Source organism: Dama dama, chromosome 7 (assembly GCF_033118175.1).
Source record: "Dama dama isolate Ldn47 chromosome 7, ASM3311817v1, whole genome shotgun sequence".
Taxonomy (NCBI): domain Eukaryota; kingdom Metazoa; phylum Chordata; class Mammalia; order Artiodactyla; family Cervidae; genus Dama; species Dama dama.
The window spans coordinates 21,649,833-21,672,683 of record NC_083687.1 but is presented as its reverse complement, the minus strand read 5'-3'; the positions used below and the strand labels follow the sequence as shown (position 1 = coordinate 21,672,683).

Sequence of the window (22,851 nt, the reverse complement as noted above, 5' to 3'; positions counted from 1 at the left end):
TTTCCATTGGTTTCCCTTTTACTAGATTGCATGGCTTAACAATAGAAAATGCTCTTTGGTATATTTAATCTTTTGCCATAAGTGATACGTCCAAGTTAAATTTTTACCAGTGGGACTATGAGGTTTCTAAATGCATCACCCCACCCTTCTTATGTGTGAGCATCACTTACCTCTTGACCTCACCCCCATCTTCCTCCTGGGACAGATTCCTTTCCCTTCCTAACTCTTGATGCTACTTACATCAGATCTTGAGTCTAACATACAGCCCCCTCAAATTCCTCAGCTAAATCATGAACAAATGAATAGAAGATGTGAGACTCCTGAGATAAAGTGGGTCCTGCCTATTGTTTTCTGCCCATTTTTATATCAAGGTAATTCATGATCAGAGCATGAACAGCTCTCCCAATATAGCCATGCAGCCATGATCTAGAAAGCCAGAGGGTTCACCAAACATCATTTATTTTAAAAATGAGAATTTCTCTGGCCAGTTCTGGAAAGCAAAATGCATCAGTGGCTGTTGTACTCGATAATGCTGAGATCCCACAGAGGAAATTAAATGTCATGAGATGCTCGCTCTTTTTTTGTTTTTTTTAGCAGCTATCCCAGTTATCATTTTAATCACACAAGTAACTCCTTTGCTTTATGTCCCCTTGTCAGAATGCCAGTTGTTCGTGTTTTTCATCCACTGGAATGTTTTTAGTGACTAGCCTTCCACCTTGTTTTTGATTACACAGAACTCCTGGAGTTAAGTGTTCTAAAAATAATCCATCAGCTCTGTTCTTTACCCATTATACTGATCCTGTCTTCCTCCTCTTGCAGGGTGTCTGTGCTCTTCCTGTATAGCTACAGAGATGACTACTCTTAATCATGAGAGTTGGTAAAAGTGTTCTTCACAGAGTACAGGGCAGCATAAAGAGCATCACAGGAGAGTCACGTGAGAGAGAGAAGGGTACCCAAAAAGCATGGTCCTGTGGGGGAGGGGAGACCTCCCCCTCAATGCCTCTTGAGTTCTGTGGTTGGACTAATAATAAAATTTTTACACAAGACAAATTAGCAGGAGAAAAAGACAGTAATTTTAATTCATGCACAAAAGGATGCCCAATCACTTTTCAAAAAAAAAAAAATACGCATCCACCCCTGACCCATTCCTCTAAGGGCCTTTCTCCCCAATAAACAATACTACTCTGAGTGAATCAGATAGACTTAGTCACACATACAGGTAAACCAATGGCTACCAGAGGTAGACCTAGCATCACTCCTGGGAGAAAAGTTTTAATGCAAAGAGATGAATTTCCAGTTACAAAATTGTAGCCATTGAGGAATGGGGCAGGGAGAGCTCTCCCATGGTTTTTCCCATTTTTCCATATCAAGAAAACATAAAGCCATAAAAGTAGTTGTTATCTGCTTTCTCTATTCAAAAATTGTAATATTTACCAAAAAACACAGTGTCCACTCAAACTATAATACATAATAGTGCAAAAGATGTTTGGAGTCCTTGTTTAGTTGCTAAGTTGTGTCTGACTCTTTGCAGACCCCATGGACTATAGCCCACCAGGCTCCTCTATCCATAGGATTTCCCAGGCACGAATACTGGAATGAGTTGGCATTTCCTTTTTCAAGGGATCTTTCCAACATAGGGATCAAACCCATGTTTCCTACTCAGCAGGTGGATTCTTTACCAGTGAGCTTATGTGGAAAGCCCTAAAAGATGTTTAAATGTACATTTTAAATATAAAATACCTAGAACTTCCCTGATGGTCCAGTGGTTAAGAGATTGAGCTTCCAGTGCAGGGGATGTGGGTTCAACCCGTGGTCAGGAAATTAAGATCCCACATGCTGTGCAGTGAGGCCAAAAAAAGAAAATTAGACAAATAAATGCAAATACCTAGAATAGATAATATGTCTTTTTGGGATAGTATGTTTAGATCCTCCTAGACTTAGAGTAAATTGCAAAATTACAATACCCATGGTAAGCCAATACATTTCAAAATAAATAATGAACTTAAACTAAGTACTACTTAAAGGCTTCTAAATGATATATTCTCCATGACGAACTGAGACTGTGGTTTTGACTAAAGGTTTTCACCCCAAACACCACAAATATGGGCGCAATTTTCTATTTGACTTCTGAGAACTTCTTGTTTCAAAATAGGCCTCAAACCAGATACCAAAAGACCCCTGTCTGCATTAGACACATTCTAAACTGATTTTATTATTCAACAAGTGACATTAAGTTCCACCCTAGAAGATAATAGTTTATGGCTAACTTTACTGTATAGTTTCCAGACTTTGCTTCATCAGGTGAAAGATCATGAGGACCAGCAAAGCAGGGGGCCCCAAGGAGTCCCCAGACTTGCAAGTTCAAGTTCTTACAGGCTGCACATTGAGCTGATTGATTGACTCATGGCCACATACAGAAATGTGGCCACTAAAAGTCAGACTTCACTGGGCCTCACACATGAATGTCTGTGCGGAAAATCACAACGCAGGGCTTATTTTTTATTGCTGTTGTTTTTGAGGTGTAATTTACATATGATAAAATTCAATGTGTATTTTCAGGTGTATAGTTCTCTGGATTTTGACGAATTTGGTCATGCAACCATCATCACAATCAAAAGTCTCTCATATCAGAAAGTTCCCCAGTCATTTTTGTAGCCAATACCCCCACCCCCTTCACACCTGGCCCCTGGAAGCCAGCAACTTGGTTTCCATCCCTATCACTTTGCCTTTTCTAGAATGTCATATAAATGGAAACATTGAGTAAATAGGCATTTATATCTGGCTTCTTTCATTTAACAAAATGCTTTGGGGACTCCTCCAGGTTATGGCATGTATCAATACTTCACTCCTTATTATTGGTGAATATTCTTCCATTTATGGACATATCAGAATTTGCATATCTATGCATTGTTGAGGGATATATGGGTTGTTTCCAGCTTTTATTTTTCCTTCCCCCCCCCACTTATTTATTTATTTTTAATTGAAGGATAATTGCTTTACATAATTTTGTGGTTTTCTGTCATACATCAACAAGAATCAACCACAGGTACACCCAAGTTTTTAAAAAAATTTTTGACCTTGCCTTGCAGCATGTGGAATCTTAGCGTCCGGATCAGGGATTAAACCCACGTCTCCTGCATTGGAAGCACAGAGTCTTCACCACTGGACAGCCAGGGAACTCCCACGGTTCTAGTTTTTAATGCTGATTTAAGCTATTAAAAATTTGCTTGTAAGTTTTGGAGTAGATATCTTCACTTTTATTGGTTGAATACATACAAGTGGGATTCCTGAGGTATATGGTAAGTGTACATGTAATTTTATAGGAAACTTCCAAAATGTTTTTCAAAGTGGCTCTACCATTCACATCAGCAGTGTGTCATCACTGCAGTTGCTCTGCATCCTTGTCAGTAATAGATGTTGTCAGTTTCCTTGATTTGAGCCATTTTAATCATAATTCATGGCCTTTGGATGTAGGCTGAGCTATAAATATGCCAGCAAATTTGGAAAACTCAGCAGTGGCCACAGGACTGGAAAAGGTCAGTTTTCATTTCAATCCCAAAGAAAGACAATGCCAAGGAATGCTCAAACTACCATACAATTGCACTCGTCTCACACGCTAGCAAAGTAATGCTCAAAATTCTCCAAGCCAGGCTTCAGCAATATGTGAACCATGAACTTCCAGATGTTCAAGCTGGTTTTAGAAAAGGCAGAGGAACCAGAGATCAAATTGCCAACATCTGCTGGATCATCGAAAAAGCAAGAGAGTTCCAGAAAAACATCTATTTCTGCTTGACTGACTATGCCAAAGCCTTTGACTGTGTGGATCACAATAAACTGTGGAAAATTCTGAAAGAGATGGGAATATCAGACCACCTGACCTGCCTCCTGAGAAACTTGTATGCAGGTCAGGAAGCAACAGTTAGAACTGGACATGGAACAATAGACTGGTTCCAAATAGGAAAAGGAGTACATCAAGGCTATCTATTGTCACTCTGATTATTTAACTTATATGCAGAGTACATCATGAGAAACGCTGGGCTAGAAGAAGCACAAGCTGGAATCAAGATTGCCAGGAGAAATATCAATAACCTCAGATATGCAGATGACACCACCCTTATGGCAGAAAGTGAGGAAGAACTAAAGAACCTCTTGATGAAAGTGAAAGAGGAGAGTGAAAAAGTTGGCTTAAAGCTCAACATTCAGAAAACTAAGATCATGACATCTGGTCCCATCACTTCATGGCAAATAGATGGGGAAACAGTGGAAACAGTGGCTGACTTTATTTTTGGGAGCTCCAAAATCACTGCAGATGGTGATTGCAGCCATGAAATTAAAAGACGCTTACTCCTTGGAAGGAAAGTTATGACCAACCTAGACAGCATATTAAAAAGCAGAGACATTACTTTACCAACAAAGGTCCGTCTAGTCAAGGCTATGGTTTTTCCAGTGGTCATGTATGGATGTGAGAGTGGGACTATAAAGAAAGCTGAGCGCAGAAGAATTGATGCTTTTGAACTGTGGTGTTGGAGAAGACTCTTGAGAGTCCCTTGGACTGCAAGGAGATCCAACCAGTCCCTCCTAAAGGAGATCAGTCCTGGGTGTTCATTGGAAGGATTGATGTTGAAGCTGAAACTCCAATACTGTAGCCACCTGGTGCGAAGAGCTGACTCATTGGAAAAGACCCTGATGCTGGGAAAGATTGGGGGAAGGAGGAGAAGGGGATGACAGAGGATGAGATCGTTGGATGGCATCACCGACTCAATGGACATGGGTTTGGGTGGACTCCGGGAGTTGGTGATGGACAGGGAGGCCTGGCGTGCTGTGGTTCATGGGGTCGCAGAGTCAGACACGATTGGTCGACTGAACTGAACTGAGCTATAAAATTAAACACTCTGCTAGCCACATGTGCTGGATTGAATAGTATTCCCTTCAAATTCACATTCACCTGGAACCTCAGAATAGGACCTGCTTTATCAAGCAGCTATAATTTTTTTTTTTTTTGGCAGCTGTAACTAATTAGGTTTTTTTAGTGTTTTATTTATTTAAAAAATTTTTTTAAAATTTGTATTAGAGGATAGTTGATTTACAACCCGGATTTGATCCCTGGGTCAGGAAGATCCCCTAGAGAAGGAAATGGTTACTGACTCCAGTATTCTTGCCTGGAGAATTCCATGGACAGAGGAGCCTAGCAAGCTACAGTCCACAGGGTCGCAAAGAGTTGGACATGACTGAGCACGGAGCAGCAGCATAGTTGATTTACAATGTGTTAGGTTCAGATGGACAGCAAAGGAAATAAGTTATACATATACATATATCCACTCTTTTTTAGATTCTTTTCCTATATAAGGCATTACAGTATTGGGTAGAGTTTGTGCTATATAGTAGGTCCTTATTAGTTATCTATTTTATATGTAGTAGTGTGTATATATCAATCCCAATATCCCAGTTTATCCCTCCCCACTTACCCCTGGTAACCATAGGTTTGTTTTCTATATCTGTGACTTTATTTCTGTTTGGTAAATAAGTTCATTTGTACCATTTTTTTAGATTTCACATATAAGTGATATCATATGATACTTGTCTTTCTCAGTTAGACTAGTTAAATTTAGATAAGGTCTTATTGGATTAAAGTGGGCCTTCACTCCAGTGACTGGTGCCCTCATAACAAGGCCATGTGAAGACATAGAGACTTACAGAGAAAAACAGCATGTGACGATGGGGGCAGTGATTGGAGCTGAGTTGCATCAGACCCAGGAATGCCAAAACCACTGGAAGCTGGAAGAGACAAGGCAGTATTCTTCCTTGGAGCCTCTGGAGGAGGGTGGCCTTGCCAACATCTAGACTTCAGACTTCATGCTTCCAAAACTGTGAGAGAATACATTCCTGTTGACCTAAGCCATCCAGGTGGTGGTGGTTTGTTCCAGTAACTCTAGAAAAAATAATATACTCTGAATACAATTTGCAAAATCTGGTAAGGCAAAGAAGTTTACAAGGTTATATTTAACTTCCATAAAGCTTTCTGAGGGTAAAGCATACTAAATGTGTGGAAATATAGTCCTATTAGGTACAAATATAGCATTAGCAGCCTAAATTACTAATAAGCGTAAAAATACTTGGACTAAATCTTTAAACAGCCTATAATTTAACTTTTCATTCATTGGGTTGTACTTCTGCTGAGTACAGTGAAATACTACTATTTATCAAGTGAAAAGTCATCCCTAGAGACAGGATAATCAGGAATTCAGGATAAGTCAGGAATTTGGGATTAACAGATACACATTACTATATATAAAATGGGCTTCCCTGGTAGCTCAGCTGGTAAAGAATCTGTCTGCAATGTGGGAGACCTGGGTTCGATCCCTGGCTTGGGTTAGATCCCCTGGAGAAGGGAAAGGCTACCCACCCCAGTATTCTGGCCTGGAGAATTCCATGGACTGTATAGTCCATGGGGTCACAAAGAGCCAGACATGACTAAGTGACTTTCACTTAGTTATATATAAAATAGATAAACAACAAGGACCTATTGTATATCACAGGGAACTATATTCAGTATCTTTTAATAATCTATAATGGAAGAGAATCTGAAAAAGTGTGTGTGTGTGTGTATATATATATATATATATATATATATATATATATATAACTGAATCACTTTGCTATACACCTGAAACACTGTAGATCAGCTATACTTAAATTAAAAAAATAATTAAGGTCAGTCCAGAACCAGAATCCTTGTTGTTGTTGTTGTTCAGTCACCAAGTCGTATCCTACTCTTTGTGACTCCATGGACTGCAGTGTGCCAGGCTTCCTTGTCCATCCCCATCTCCCAGAGTTTGCCCAAGAGAAGCCTTATGATTCTTAATCTATGGCTGTTCAATATGTGAGACTCATATTTTGCAGAATGTTCTATAAAGGTTTAAGAGATAGACTTTGTTTTAATTTATTGTTGTGATAAAGTGTATTACAATCCTAAAGATTTTTAAAATTTTTGTAAAATAATTTGCTCATTCACCCTACCATGGGGTCACTAGTTTTAAAAAGAAAACTACTGTTGCAGAACCAGTCTTGGCTATTTCATTAAAAAAAAAAAATCCTATTTTAGTTTTAACTCAAACCTCTTCTAGCTACTCAGAAAGAAAATAATTATTCTCTCAAACCCCTATTAGACTTCTTTAGATAGGCAGAGGGACCCCCATCTGTATTCCAAAACCCATGAAAGAAGCTGATTCTTCTGTTATACCATCATGCAGAAAAATGTTACTAGCTCAGTGATGATTATACATATTAATTCAATAATATAAAACCAAGGAATAGCAACAGTCAACCAGTTTGTGGTTTAGGCCAGGGGTCCCCAACCTCCGGGATCAAATGCCTGATGATCTGAGGTGGAGCTGATGTAATTGCAATAGAAATAAAGTGCACAATAAATGCAATGCACTTGAATCATCCCTAAATCATCCACACCCCACCCTGAGTCTGTGGAAAAATTGTCTTCCACGAAACCAGTCCCCGGTGCCAAAAAAGTTGGGGATCGCTAGCTTAGGTGACCATAATTGGCTGAGTAGTGATGGCAATTGGACAAAACTCAAGGCAACAACAGGGCAGAAGGGCTGGTACAGATGTGGAAGCGGGAATTCCATGTTTTTACAGTCATTCCTCTATCTCTACTATGTAAGCCAGATTGTCTCCCTGTTAGCAACATGAGTTATATCATGAGCCTGCCGTTGACTCTAGATGTCATTACATGGAGATCAGGGCAGTGTCTCTGGGACTCGCTGGGGCCCTCATGAGTCATTTTCTGTGTTGTGTGCTGTGGTTAACAGCTGCACCATGCCTGTGTCACAGAGGTGACTTGTGAATACAGTCTTATCTTTGTAAGTCTGCAGAGCCAAGCAGTGCCATCTGAATAGAGTCCAACAATACTCAGCGATCCATGTAAAACACAAGCCTGTTTTCACTTCTCTGCTCTCTAATCAGCATATGCTGTTCTCTGAATGTTTTGGGAGAACATAGGGTTGGCCTTTTCTGGGGGGACAAAGACTTATAATATTGGGCCACCCTGTTCCAAGTTGGGGCAATTTCAAAGGACAGGGCTTTGGGGACTTGGAACAACCTGTACAGCTTCACTGCAACTGAATCTGGCCAAACCCAGACATCAGTCTCCCTCTTAATCCCCATCCCACGTGTGGAAAACCATAAACTCAAGTCATTACAAATAAAAGGCCGTGGAAGAGTGCCCAGATCCTCCTGTGGGTGGTATGACACTGTGGGAAGGGAGCCATCGGGGTAGGGACTGTTCCTCTATGAGAAGTTGAGAGAAGGAGAAAAAAACAATGACCAAAATGTTTGGCTTGTTTAATTAACTCTCAGCAAGTCTGTCTATTCATTAAGTTCTGGTGTACCAGGGAAGGGAGCTCCAGGGGACCCAGAAGGACTGGTTCTGCTCTCCCTTTTAACCGCTAATTAGATGTTTACATTTAAGTTGCAACAACCAGCAGATATTATTGCCCATTGCAGGGTGGTCAGAATTAGGTTTGGGAATTGTGTAGATGGGCAAATTCTTTCAGGGGAGCTGCAAGTCACTGCCATAATTTATGATAAATATAGCTGGGATCATATTGGCAAACTATGTACCTGTCTGCACTCCCTCCCGCCTAAAAACACCATCCATTACAAAACAAAACAAGACAAAAAACACTAAAAAAATTAATTCATTTCAGAATGGGAATAGAAGAAACAGGATCAAGAAAGAGGAGTCAGATCCGAACTTCAATCCTGCATATTTAAAAACAAAGCTAGGAGCAGAATCTGGTGCCTGGAATAGCTATTCAGCTTCGCAGCCTGTGCAAATTAACCCGATTCTGAACCTGGCTTGGTGTAATATGGTTATTCTCAGGTGCCACACTATTGCAGATCCCTCAGAGACCTGACATTGCAAAAACCGGAACAGTAAAATTAAATCCTTTTAAATTAGATTTTGCATCCTCCCATTGACCTCCTGGGGTGTTCGGGTGTTCCTCGGAGCAAAGTCAAGTGTATGGTGCTACCCATTTGTGATCAGAAAACAGAAGAAAACTGGAGATGAGAAATCGGGTAAGAGAATAGCAGCTTTTAACGAAAACGGGGGGTTTTCGCTACTGGGGGTAGCGCGCTATGACCTCTCTGCATCACTGACCACAGCATAACTGCCCGTCTAGAAAAGGCACAATGCAGAATGGTTCTGTGACCCGGCAGAGGGGTCCTTAGCGAGCCCTGGGGCGCCTTCTCTTTCCTGCCCCTGGAGCCTCCAGGCTGGGTCCAAGTCGCCCCTCACTCCCCTGGCTCCCGCCGGATCCACCCTTCAAATCCCGCAGTGCCCGCCCCACTGATTGACAGGCGGGGCAGCCACTCCCAGGAGCCCGGCTTTCCCTCTGTCCCGTAGCCAATAGGAGTCAAGAGGCGGGGCCTGCAGCCGGTAGGCGGTGCAGGTCAGGTGCAGCGCTGGTCAGGTGCAGTACTGGTCAGGTGCTCTGCGTTGAGTTGGCGAGCAGGTGAGCGGCTGTGGGTTTGGGGGGCACCCCTTGCTCCCGCCGCCTCCTGGCAGTTGCCCCGGGTCTGCGGGAGGGATCCCTTTCAAGGCCTTCCCTCCATTGCCCCAAGCCGATGCGGACTGAGCGGATCGCCGCGAGGGTAAGAGTCGGGGGAAGTGGGAGGCTGGCCTCCCCGGGACCCACCTGCCTCTTTAGGGACCCCCAAACTATCCTCCCTCCGGTTTCCACTACACAGTTGTACAGAGCCCACGTTAGGGCATCTTCTGGCCTCGGTGGGCGGGCGGGCGGTCTACAAATTGGGAACGTATCCTACGCCGAGATCCTTCCCGGAGCTAGGATGAAATCCCGGTGAAAACGATGGGGAGACGCATCACCCTCCTTTTGACGTCCGTTCGCTCTACACACACCTACTCATCCTTCACTTTCTCTCCTCTCCTTTCTTGGCACCCCTTTCCTTAAGATTTCCAAGGCTGTCTGTAGGGGAAGGGCTGGAGGGGTGAGGAATTGGAAAGCAGCCCAGTGAAAGCTGGACCCAGAACGAGGGATTCTACATCGCCATGAAGCACTTTGTGTTGGAAAAAAAAGAAATCAGATTTCTTGCATCCCCACCCCTTCTTCCCTGTTTGTTGCTTTATGTCATCGATGTGATAACGTTGGTTCCTCTTAGCAAACATTCCTAAGCTTGAGGCAGTGCTTAGCCTTTGTTTGCATTTGTCCCAGGAAAGCAGTTCGGTCCTGCTTATTACAGTTGCTGAATTAATTTACTAAAATAGAGGAGAAATCAGATGTTTCATGTAGCTGATTCATTTTTTAGCTTTAAATTATATTTGGTTCATAATATCCTTTCTTGTGTTAAGAAAGTGAAGGAGAAGAGAGGAAGAGGAAGAACCACCCTTCTTAGCCAGAAATGCTAGTAAATATTTTTGCAGTTCCTCATTGGAACTGATTACTCATGTTCCTTCCAGAACTGGGAAGTTTCTTGCCATTTGAGGAATAGTTTTTTAAATTTAATTTTTGAGTCATTGTCTGGAGATCAATACCTACAACAATTTCAGTTTAAGTAATGTTCTGGTATGCTGAAATCATGGTTAAAAACAAAACAAAACAGAAGCAGAATTCTTGTCCCTGATAGCAAAGCAGGCATGCCAAAGCACTTTTTATTTACCAGCACTTATAAAATAGGAGGGCAAGACAGGTTCTTTTTCTGAGATTTAAAAATGTCTTCAGCATATTCAAATTAGGAAGATATCAAAAACTGAATTCAAGAGATTTCTTGGCACAAAATATAGTTAGATCCAGGTTTGGTGGGCTTATATATAACTTCATGCAAGAATGAACAGCAGAGGGAAAGAACAAAAGATCCTTATTGGATTTGCAAACCGTTGAGAACTGACAAAATTTACATATGTATTGTTTTTCATACTATCTCTTATTAGCGTTCTTGAATAAAAGCTTTTTAGAAATAGAGGCAGGTGAACAACAACAATTACAACCACATTGATCCCAAGAGATTTATTTAATCGAGGGAAGTGCCTGTTCTACACACACCACTGATAAGATTAAATGTTGATGAATTTTAACATTAGGAAAAATGAAAGTAAAGTCACTTAGTCTTGTCTGACTCTTTGTGACCCCATGGACTCTAGCCCACCAGGCTCCTCTGTCCATGGAATTCTCCAGGCAGGAATACTGGAGTGGGTTGCCATTTCCATCTCCAGGGGATTTTCCTGACCCAGGGATTGACCCCAGGTTTCCCGCATTGCAGGCAGACTCTTTACCAACTGAGCCATCAGGGAAGCCACTAACATTAGGAAGGTCAGCATCAAATTTCAGATTTACATTTAGTTATACTTAGTTCAGAACCTAATTGTTTTATTTAAAGAAGACTATGCTTTGATTGAGGGCAGAAGGAGAAGAGGGCGAGGATAACATGGCTAGATGGCATCACTGATGCAATGGACATGAACTTGGGCAAACTTCAGGACATGGTGAGAGACAGAGAGGCCTGGTGTGCTGCAGTCCATGAAGTCTCAGAGTCAGATACCACCGGGTGACCAAACAACAACAACAACATGCTTTGATTATTTGGAGACGGAAATGGCAACCCACTCCAGCATTCTTGCCTGGGAAGTCCCATGAACAGAGGAGCCTGGCAGGCTGCAGTTCATAGAGTTGCATAGAGTCAGACATGACTGAAGCAATTTAGCACACACGCATGCTTTAATTATTAATACATGAATGTCGATTACATTTCACAAATATATTAGAATGTCATAATTTTTATGTCACTTCAAGGCACCAAGTTAATCTCTTTCTATGATGGACCAAACATAAGGCCTTGCCATTGAAATATGGAGGTTTACATATGTATTTTTTAAAAATATTATTTTTGATTTGCTAGTGCTAATTCCTGTTGCTAGGTTCCTACAGCCTGTCTAACACTAATGATGAATGTGTCCACGGGTATTTTAGTTCAGTTCAGTTCAGTTGCTCAGTCGTGTCCGACTCTTTGTGACCCTATGGACTGCAGCATGCCAGGCCTCCCTGTCCATCACCAACTCCTGGAATATTTGGACATATATAAATGTCCATGAGCAGGAGCCAGAAGTTTGTGTCAACCTGAAAATGTTTCTGAAAAATTGTATGCAAATTATTTCATCTTTTAAAATGATATTTGGGGAGATAATTTACATAATTTCTTTGAGGAAATGTTGTGGTAAGTTCTTAGAAACTAAAACAGTTTCTAAAGTGTGAATGTATTTCTTAGCTTTGTTATAGAGAGCCCCATCTTTCTTGTTTAAGATGAAATTCTACAACATAAACCTTCCAGACTGTGATGTATACTATAACTGGGGTTACTAAGCGCCATCATTCTCCGTTTTGGGTAAAGTATACAAAACAAAATTATTGCCATTAACTTCTATATTTTTCTTATACAGATTGTCTTACACTGAAGCAATCAAGTAGTTTGAAAAATGACTTCAAAACTTCTCCGGGTGTCCTTCATGCTTGCTGCATTAACATTTTCAGTTACATTTTCTCTCCAATCAGACCAGCAAAAGGTTCTGCTAGTTTCATTTGACGGATTCCGTTGGGATTATTTATATAGAGTTCCAACACCCCATTTTCATTATGTTATGAAACACGGTGTCCAGGTGCAGCAAGTTACTAATATTTTTATTACAAAGACCTACCCTAACCATTATACTTTGGTCACTGGCCTCTTTGCTGAGAATCATGGCCTTGTGGCAAATGACATGTATGACCCTATTCTGAACAAATCTTTCTCCTTGGATGACATGGATATTTATGATTCTGAGTTTTGGGAAGAAGCGACGCCGATATGGATCACAAATCAGAGAGCAGGACACACGAGTGGTGCGGCCATGTGGCCCGGAACAGATGTCAAAATACACGGGAGCTTTCCCACTCACTACATGCCTTACAATGACTCTGTTTCATTTGAAGAGAGAGTTGCCAAAATTATTGAATGGTTTACGTCAAAAGAGCCCATCAATCTTGGTCTTCTTTATTGGGAGGAACCTGATGATATGGGCCACCAATTGGGACCAGACAGTCCGCTCATGGGGCCTGTCATTTCAGATATTGACCACAAGTTAGGATATCTCATACACATGCTAAAAAAGGCAAACTTGTGGAACGTTCTGAACCTAGTCATCACAAGTGACCATGGAATGACGCAGTGTTCCCAGGAAAGGATCATAGAGCTTGACCAATATCTGGATAGAGAGCACTACACCCTGATTGACCAATCGCCAGTGGCCGCCATCTTGCCCAGGGAAGGTCAGCCTGAGCTGAGTGGTGATCTGGGGGTGGGTGTTCGTGCCCAGTGTGACTGAGTGGGGGACTTTTGTTTCTGTCTTTCTGTGCTTGTCTTTGTTCATGGTAATATTCTTGGATTTAATCCTTAGTCTCTGAAAAGACAAAGTCACTTCTCTCGGAGTCAGATTTTTTACTTTTTTCTACAGTATTGAAACTGATACTCTCTCTGTATATTTATGGTAGTGGCATTTAACCATTTTGGAGTCATTGGATATGATGAAAAGCTACAGCCTTCACTCACAGAGAAACAGAGGTGGGAAGATACACACAAAATGTGCATGGAGTTACAGTGATTTTTATGGAAGCCCTAAAGCCTTCAGAGGATCCTTTGTTAGATCTGCTTAATAGGGAAGCAGTGGGGCAGAGGAAAGAGAGAGTTTTGCTCGTGCTGAGACTTAGTTTTCTTACCTATAAGCAAGGGAAGTAATAACAGTATCTCAAACTTAAAAAAAAATTTATTGTTTTTATTTTTGGATGTTCTGGGTCTTCACTGCTGTGTGGGCTTTTGTCTAGTTGTGATGTGAGGGCTTCTCACTGCAGTGGCTTCTCTTGTTGCGGAGCACAGGCTTTAGGGCCTTAAACTTTTTACAAACCTCATCTCAAAGCCTCATACCAATCTGTCATTCATTATTTCTGTTTTAAAGGTAGATTCTGTTTTGAGTTTTAAACAAACTCAAAATATTTTTAACATCCCCAAAGAGAATTTGAAAGAGAATGGATACCTGTATATGTATAACTGAAATCACTTTGTGGTACAACTGAAAAGAACTCAATATTGTCGATCAACTATACTCCTATATAAAATAAAAAGACTTTTTTTTTTATAAGTTTTACATCCCCAGGGTTGCAAAGAGTTGAGCATGACTGAAGCAGCTTAGCACACTCATGCACGCACAGACATGTGTATTTAAGTCTTTAGAGATTTCTGGTTCAATAAAATGTCTTCTCTGAAGGTGAATTTATTTTAAGAGAAGATTATTTCTCAGTTTCCCCCACCGGGAGCGGGGGCAGGCAGGGGGTTCTAAATTGTCTGGTAAGACTTCACTACCTTGAACTTGCTGAGTGTCTACATCAGTAGGATGTCCTCATTGACTGACCTCTGTTGCCATGGTTGCTTCTTGGCTGTGGTGGTGACAGTCTTGTTCTGACTGCTTCTCCTCATCCTTCTGTTTTAGGCAAATTTGATGAAGTCTATGAAGCACTAGCTCAAGCTCATCCTAATCTGACTGTTTACAAAAAGGAAGAGATTCCGGAAAGATGGCATTACAAACACAACAGTCGAATTCAGCCCATTCTCGCAGTGGCTGACGACGGCTGGCATATTTTACGGAATAAGTCAGATGACTTTCTATGTGAGTATGTTATAGTCTTTCTCCCCATTCTGCATCATCTGCTAAAGTGGAGGCCAACTGGGGGTTGTTTCTGCTGTATTCAACATTCTGTTTACCGATCGAATAACTAGCTAGTGTCATACATTAATAGCTAAATAAAAATCCAATAAATATCCCAATAAAGATTTACTGGGACTTTAAAATGAGGTAACCTCCTAAAAGTGAAATGACTCTTGAAGTCATCAGACCAAAGATAAGCACCGTGCCCTATACTGCTAATTACAACCATTATGTTCCTGAGAAAAACCTGAGTTTTGTAAATTGAATCATTTTTTGCATCTGTTTCATACTCTGATCTCATAAAAGTGTCATCTCTATTTTTCTCTGCACTTGTCAGCTTTCTAGTTTCTTTTGCCCTCTGGCTCTACAAAATATAGGCCAGCTTTGCTTTATACCTTGGAAACGTTTCTAAAAAGAAGTGCATATTTGCATGGATAGAAGTATATCAAGATATATTTTCCTAATGAATACCAAGTGGTATAATTATGGAGGTATTTCCATTATATAAATTTAGAAGATGATGGAAATCCTATTTAAAATTCAAGCATACAAAATAAAGAGCTTTCTGCCATCCATTATAGGGGCTTCCCTGGTGGCTCAGATGGTAAAGAATTTGTCTGCAATGCAGAAGACCCAGGTTCGATCCCTGGATTGGAAAGATCCCCAGAGGAGGGCATGGCAACCCACTCCAGTATTCTTGCATGGAGAATTCCATGGACAGAGGAGCCATCCATAACATGTAGTTTTCCCTTTCCATACAGCTTTTAACAAGTTAGTCAAATGGAAGTCATCCACAGGATGTAACTCATCTTTATTGTGCCTGCCATTTGCATATTTGCTCTCAAACTGCCCGCCCACCCTTACCCTGATCTGCACTGTATCAGCAGTGACAGAACCCTACAGACTAAACTTCCGAAGCTACTTTGTAAACTAGTTTCTGGTTCCATTTGGCCAATAGAGAACCTTGGTAGAGGCATGGAAGGCAGGAGTTTGGCAGAAGCCAGGGTCTTTGTCCCCCATTCTGTCTGCCCTAGCCTGTGACTTCATGTCCTCTGTGATCCCAGCTCTGGACAACCTCCCTGTCTGTGGCCTCAGCTCCTACTGTGTAGTCCTGCCTTTGGGGCTCTGGTGACCCCACCTCTTCCTTCTGTCTCTCCAGCTCTGGGGGCCATTGAGGTTCCCACTGGGGACTATTCCCACTGGTCTACTCATGGGGTAACCTTGCCATCTCATGTTTACTTCTGAGCTTCAGCACTATCCCTCATTTGAAATTCCCTCCCTTAAACTGCCTAGCATGGGATCTGCTTCCCTGGCTGACAGAGACATTAACACGCACTACCAGTCAATTCACTGGGGGTTGTTCCCATTGTTACTGAATGTTGAGGGAAGCATATGGTGCCAACACTGACTAGAAATGCTCTTTTAGGCACTGGTCCTTGATACATTTGAGATAGTAAAAAAAAAATGTCCCTTTAGATAGAACTGGGTTCTCATCATGTTTATTGATGAAGAGAATAGCAGTTAGCTGGCAGTGGCATTTGTAGAGCATAAATGAGTCCTACTGGTATATGTATACGTGATGGGTTCAGATCCTTAAAACAGATTTTACATACGGGTAATAATCTGTAAACCAATATTTAATCAGGCCAGGAGAGCTGTATTAAGGAAGTTTTTAAAAAATAATTTGTTTGGCCATGAGAATAGTTACCAACTTCATATGTTCAGGCTTTCATGTATTGTGCAGGCGACTCTTACGTGAGAGGAGTCGCTCAGAAAAGAAGAGACAGAATTGCAGTTTGCTTCAGAGCAAAAAGTTGCTCTGAAGAGACAGAATTACAGTGAACAATTAACATAAATGCTAGTGGCTCTCCTGAAACTTTGGTTCAGTGAACTACAATTACATAATAGATGGTCACTCCTATTTTGAATCTAAAACCTTAATGGTGCTCCTATTTCTGTTACATTATTATGTTCAACATAATTATTTTTTCAACGAAATAATTAAGTACTGGCTACTACAGTCCTTCTCAGCCTGAGTTCTAGAAGAGAACTCAGCCCTAATTGTCCAACAGCAGCGGTTCTCAAGAAGTGTTCCCTGGACCAGCATCATCCACATCTCCTGGGAACTCATTAGAAATGCAGATTCTTGGGCCCAACCCAGATCTGCTAAACTGGGAACTGAGAGGGTGGAGCCCAGAGATCTGTGTTTTTATCTACACCCACCCTCCCTATGCCAGAGTCTCATACATGGTCAAGTTTGAGAACACTGCCCTTAGACATCCATTATTAAATACTGTCTGCTGGATCAAGCATTAATGGTAGGGGCTACCGCTAGGAAGGGCTTCCCGGGTGGCTCAGTGGTAAGGAATCTGCCTGCCTGCAATGCTGGAGACCCAGGTTCAATTCCTGGGTTGGGAAGATCCCCTGGAAAAGGAAATGACAACTCACTCCACTATTCTTGCCTGGAGAATTCCATGGACAGAGGAGCCTGGTGGGCTATGGTCCATGGAGTTGCAAATATTTGGACAAGACTGAGTGACTGAGCATGCATTCACCACTAGGAGAAAAAGTCCCTCTTCACGGGAAAGGTTTTATAAGTCATAATGAGTTCACTTCAAGTCTGATTTTCTAGTAAGAAGTGTGATAGGATTTACTTTGCCTCATGATTAGAGTCTAGATCCAACTTTTCACAGACAGGAGCCCAGCAATCATCCAATTACAAATTATATAATGGCACATTTCCCAATGTTACTGTTGATTGAGTAGAATAGCACAGCCCCAGTCAGATGATTCCTAGTGATTCATAAATCCAGCATTATTTCCACTTGAATAAGAAACTCAAAAGAATCATAGCACTAAAAATGACTCCTTTAGATGGATTTTGCCAGGCAGATTTGGAATTACTCTGAGAAGATGACTCTCAGAGGAATTGATTTAGAACTTTTTTTTTCCAATTCTGTGTTCCCATTGCACATTTCCTGGTAGCAGACACAAGCAGTAGAGGCCGATTTGCCGGTCATTCTCACTACCTTTAAAATAAAGCCTTTCAGTTCTCTTTGGTTGCCATTTTACTGGCAGTAGAACCCTGATATTATGCTAGACCCACATGCCTTTAAAAGGCAGCTTTAGAAAAATAAAATAAAATAAAATAAAAGGCAGCTTTTATTATGCAGGGGTTTTCATCCCTTCAATTTTGTATCTTCTTCTGACTTATCAAGACTCCGAAAGTTTTTAACTTTTTTTGTAGCCATACTAAAGCATACAGTGCTAAGCTGCATCCTGATCTGAAACAGGACAAGATTTTACCCACAAGTCCTGATCTTTATTTTTTTGATTGTTGTTCAGTCATTATGTTGTGTTCAACGCTTTGTGATCCCACGGACTGCAGCACACAAGGCTTCCCTCTTCTTCACTGTCTCCCAGAGTTTGCTCAAACTCACATCCATTGAGTCGGTGATGCCATCCAACCATCTGGTCCTCTGTCACCGTCTTCTCCTCCCGCCCTCAATCTTTCCCAGCATCAGGGTCTTTTCTAATGAGTCAACTGATAACTTATGAATTTATTGGCTTCATGACTAAGGGCACCTTTATCCCTTTATCTTTAGAACAGTAACTGGAACATAGTAGGTATCTGACAAGTAATTGCTGAAAATTAGTTTACCTGCCAACAAAAAAAGATCACTTTCATGTTCCCCTGACTTGGCTCAGGGAAGTTTACCCTTCTTCCTGTGGCCTGTGGGAAAGATTTGTGGTCATTTGACTTCTCATTTCCTGAAGTGAATCGTGATGTTGACCACAGCAGAGATGATGTGTAAAGGATTCTTTTATTAAAAAGTCAAATTAGATAAAACTTGCATGTAAGTCCAGCATTCGATGATACAGTTATTTCCATTTTAATACCATCTGCTTGGCTCACTTGTTCATGCATTTTATCTTCACAGTAGGCAACCACGGGTACGACAATGCATTAGCAGAAATGCATCCCATTTTCTTAGCCCATGGTCCTGCCTTTCGAAAAAATTTCACAAAAGCAGCCATGAACTCTACAGACCTGTACCCCCTGCTCTGCCACCTGCTCAACATCACCGCCCTGCCTCACAACGGATCACTCGGCCACGTTCAGGATCTGCTTGTTTCACCGACTCCACGAGCAAGTCCTGATACCCAGATCCCTCCTCTCCTCCATGGTAGTGTGAAACCAAGAGAAAATGAACAAGAGGAGTCATACGCTTATTTCATAGGGGTCTCTCTTGGTAGCATTATAGTTATTGTGTTTTTAATAGTTCTCATTAAACATTTAATTCGAAGTCAAATACCTGCCTTACCAGATTTTCAGGCTGAAATATCTCAACCATTATTACAAGCCTAATGCTTCTGTGATGTGGAGATGGCATAGTTTATGTCAGTGTTTAAAGGTTTCAAATTCTAGGGAACTAGCTTCAGACATTTGCACAGACCATTAGCAGTTATGTATATATACAAGGGCAGTCACACACACATACACACACACACACACACACACACACACACACACACACACACACATGGACCAAAATACACTGACCTGCAAAGGATGAAAGATGGGGAAGTATGTTTCCATTGTTCTCTCTGGCTTCCGGTAGATAAGATCCTGCTTTATTTGGACTTGGCACATACAATGTATATATTTAGCAACTTTGCACTATTTGAAGTACCTTACATATTGCACTTTACTCTCCTAATGGTACTTTTAAGTGAAATGCACTTTATTGACAATTATGTCTTACAATTCAGTGGAAAAAGACAAATTTTGCACCTATGTCCCAGAATACTTGTTATTCCTTGTTCTAATGGAATGAAATTTCTAATAATTCCTGAATAATATAAAAATATATCTCCTTACATTGGGAGAACGGGAAGAAAGTGAAAACTGTTGAAAATGAAATGTGATGACCTTTGAATGCTGGATTTCAGAGAGATGCGTTCCCAAAGCAGGGTGCATCTGTGAGCACTCCTTGTCATATTTCATTCCATATGACATGGGTTTTCATCTTATTCCCCCCCAAAACAGAGATCCAGATGCTGCTGGATTCATTCTAGGCATATCATTTCCATTGTGACATTCATTATTGCTATTTCCTGATGTAGCTATTTTACTCTGATTTTGATAATAAAGATACCATGAATATACATTTGCTTCCTCTCAAGTCTAGCACTGGCCTAGAAGGGTAGAAGGGATCAGGCATCATCTCAGCAATGTTTTCTCTTGCTCTGTAATTATTTGCTTCCTTGAAAAATAAATCACTATTAATTGCGTTAAAAATCAGATTAGATAAAAGTGTTTTGTTTCTGGTAACCTGTAGTGACAGAGCCTTTAGATTTGAGCATTTGAAGGTCCAGAATTGCAAGAGAGCACAAAATATATTGGGGAAAATGTTGGTCACACAATCCTTGAAAAGAACTGTGTGGAGCTTGGGGGAAATAATTAGGAGTTTAGGGAGAAAAAAATTAGGCAGGACCAGTGTTTGCAATGTACCCAGGACAGTGCTAAAGGGTGCCTAGTGGCAAAATTTAGCGAGACAATACCTAGAGGTAACAGGTATTGAAATAAGAGAAGTTGAGATTATAGCCTTGTTTCCTTGAAATATTTGAATATCCACTCACCAAATGCTCAGTGGAATCAAAGATGAATCCAGGTTCACAAATAGACATTACTCCTCAGTAGGACTTTTCATTCACAAAAGACTTTATCTCCTGAGTAGGGTTTTTCACCTGCCTGGTCATCTGAGCTCCTCATTCCCACCATGGAAAGCTGTGCTTTTGGTCTCTTAAGTAGTCTGGTTAGGGAGAGGGTGGTATTACCGGTGGTTTCTTAGAGGAAAGAGGAAGCCCCAGAAAGAATAGCTTTCCTTGAAGAAAACAGAAACCAGTTTATAGACACGTGGCCCATAGATAATACTGTGATTTTGTGTATATTTATGTACCCGCCTGCAAAGTAGGTAAAATTGCAAAAGTATTCAAGAAAGAAACAATAAGTTCGAGGTAAAGAACAAAAGTGGCAGAGTGAAAAATATAAAGTGCTTTCTAAAATCAGGTGAATGATTTTTAAATGATGCCAATAAAGAGTGTTAGCACCTAATTCTTAAGTTTATACATCCTCTTAATGGGATAGAATGAGATCACTGGAAATATATCAGTAGTATAGATTCAGAAACAGACATGAGATAATAGATAGCAAACTCCTCAGGAGGTCTGAATTCTGGATTAGATTCTAAAGAACACGCAACTTACTCATATTGGCTTGCTTTATAGCAATGAACTTATCTGTGTGATTGAGATGCCAAATCTAATGACTTGAGGATGAAACTGGTCTATTTAAAAGCAGTTACTATTCAAGTGTAATCTGTGTATGTAAACTAATTGTTGTCTTAAATTCATTTTAGAGGGTGCTATGATGACCTTAGTGGTAAGAAGAGAGTAAATTCTGTTAACGCTGATGAAATCATTAAAACTCTGATCTGAAGATTTGATTATTGAATGGTTCTTTTATTTACAGATACTTATTTTCCTGTAAAATAGCAGCTGAAGAGTTTACCTGAAAGAAAATAAAATTTTAGACTTTGCTGGGAAAACCTTGTCACTTATCATGTTTTGACAGTTTTTTGTTCCAGTTTTACCTGCATGTCTCTCTGGTCAAACTTTTGTGTACAGTCAACACAAATTAGGACACAGAAATAAAATGGAGACTGGCTAATCTTCCTGACTCTAAGTAAAAACTTTTAAAAGGTCAGAAGAATGGAATCCCACCCACCCCCTCCACTGCCCACAGCCACCACAACACTGACATATTTTCCCCGCCATCTTCTATCAACTGTTTTGAAGTTGATTAATTGATACCATTTTTCCTGTTCAGGGTATGTTTTGCAATTTCTTCTGCCTTCGTCACCTGCCATTTAAATTGAAAACTGCTTTGCAAGATGCTTTCTGACCTCTTAATTAGAACTGATCCTATTATTAGTTTCAGATTCTTAGAAGAACCTAGTTCTAGAAAATCTATTGTTGTTGTTGTTCAGTTGCTAAGTCGCAGCTGACTCTTTGTGACCCCATAGACTGCAGCACACCTGTCCTGTGTCCTTCACTATCTCCTGGAGTTTGCTCAAACTTACGTCCATTGAGTCAGTGATACCATCCAGCCTTCTCATCCCCCCTCTCCTCCTGCCCTCAATTCTTTGCCAGCATCAGGGTCTTTTCCAGTGAGTTGGCTCTTTGCATTAGGTGACCAGAAGTATTGGAGCTTCAGCTTCAGCATCAGTCCTTCCAATGAATATTCATGGTTGATTTCCTTTGGGATTGACTGGTTTGATATCCGTGCTGTCCAAGGGACTCTCAATCTTCTCCAGCACCACGATTCGAAAACAAATTCTCTGGCACTCATCCTTCTTTATGGTCCAACTCTCACATCCATACATGACTACTGGAAAAAACATAGCTTTGAAAATCTGTAGTTTTCTTTTTTTGATGCTATCATGTTTGCTATCAATGTTATAGTCACCTCAAAAACTCATGCAGTTTTTTTTCTAAAACACTAGTTTTATAAAGCTAATATAACATTGATAATCAAACCCAACAAGAGGCACTAAGAAAGATTACTGGATTTGGGGCCTGAAACTTTTTTGTAGAATAGTTCATAACTTCCCCAATCTTTATAATAAAGAAATTGGTCTTAGTTTTCATTCTCTATTGGAATCAATTTTATTCAATAAATCTGAAATTCAAACTTGAGGAAGCACAGAGCCTGGGAACTGGTTCTAGATTCAAGGATCTCAGCCCAAGAGGTAAACCTGAGTAGACAAAAGCATTTTGTTGGAATAAAGTGTTACCACTTTGAAATGCCACAGAACTCTTCAAAGTAAAGAAAGTACTTTGTCAAAAAAACCACTGCTCTATTAGAGGAAGCTTTGTTGAATATGTATGAAAAAAGACATTAAATACTGTTAGTCATTTAGTCATTAAGGCGTGTCTGACTTTTGTGATCTCATGGACTTGAGCCCACCAGGCTGCTCTGCCTGTGGGCTTCTCCAGGCAAGAAATACTGGAGTAGGTTGCCA

The 22,851-nt window shown here is 40.8% G+C and overlaps 1 protein-coding gene across 2 annotated transcripts; it reads left to right on the top strand.

The window, feature by feature from the left end:
* Positions 1-9,441: 9,441 nt before the first annotated feature.
* Positions 9,442-21,276, top strand: ENPP5 (ectonucleotide pyrophosphatase/phosphodiesterase family member 5). Of its 2 annotated transcripts, none has more exons than XM_061146859.1 (4): positions 9,442-9,530; positions 12,470-13,334; positions 14,549-14,725; positions 18,706-21,276. In XM_061146859.1, the coding sequence occupies exons 2-4, from the start codon at positions 12,506-12,508 to the stop codon at positions 19,131-19,133; spliced, it is 1,434 nt and encodes a 477-aa protein (XP_061002842.1). In that variant the 5' UTR covers positions 9,442-9,530; positions 12,470-12,505; the 3' UTR covers positions 19,134-21,276. The 2 variants fall into 2 exon arrangements, with proteins under 2 accessions (XP_061002842.1, XP_061002841.1); XM_061146858.1 differs by lacking the exon at positions 9,442-9,530 and adding an exon at positions 9,531-9,669.
* Positions 21,277-22,851: the final 1,575 nt, after the last annotated feature.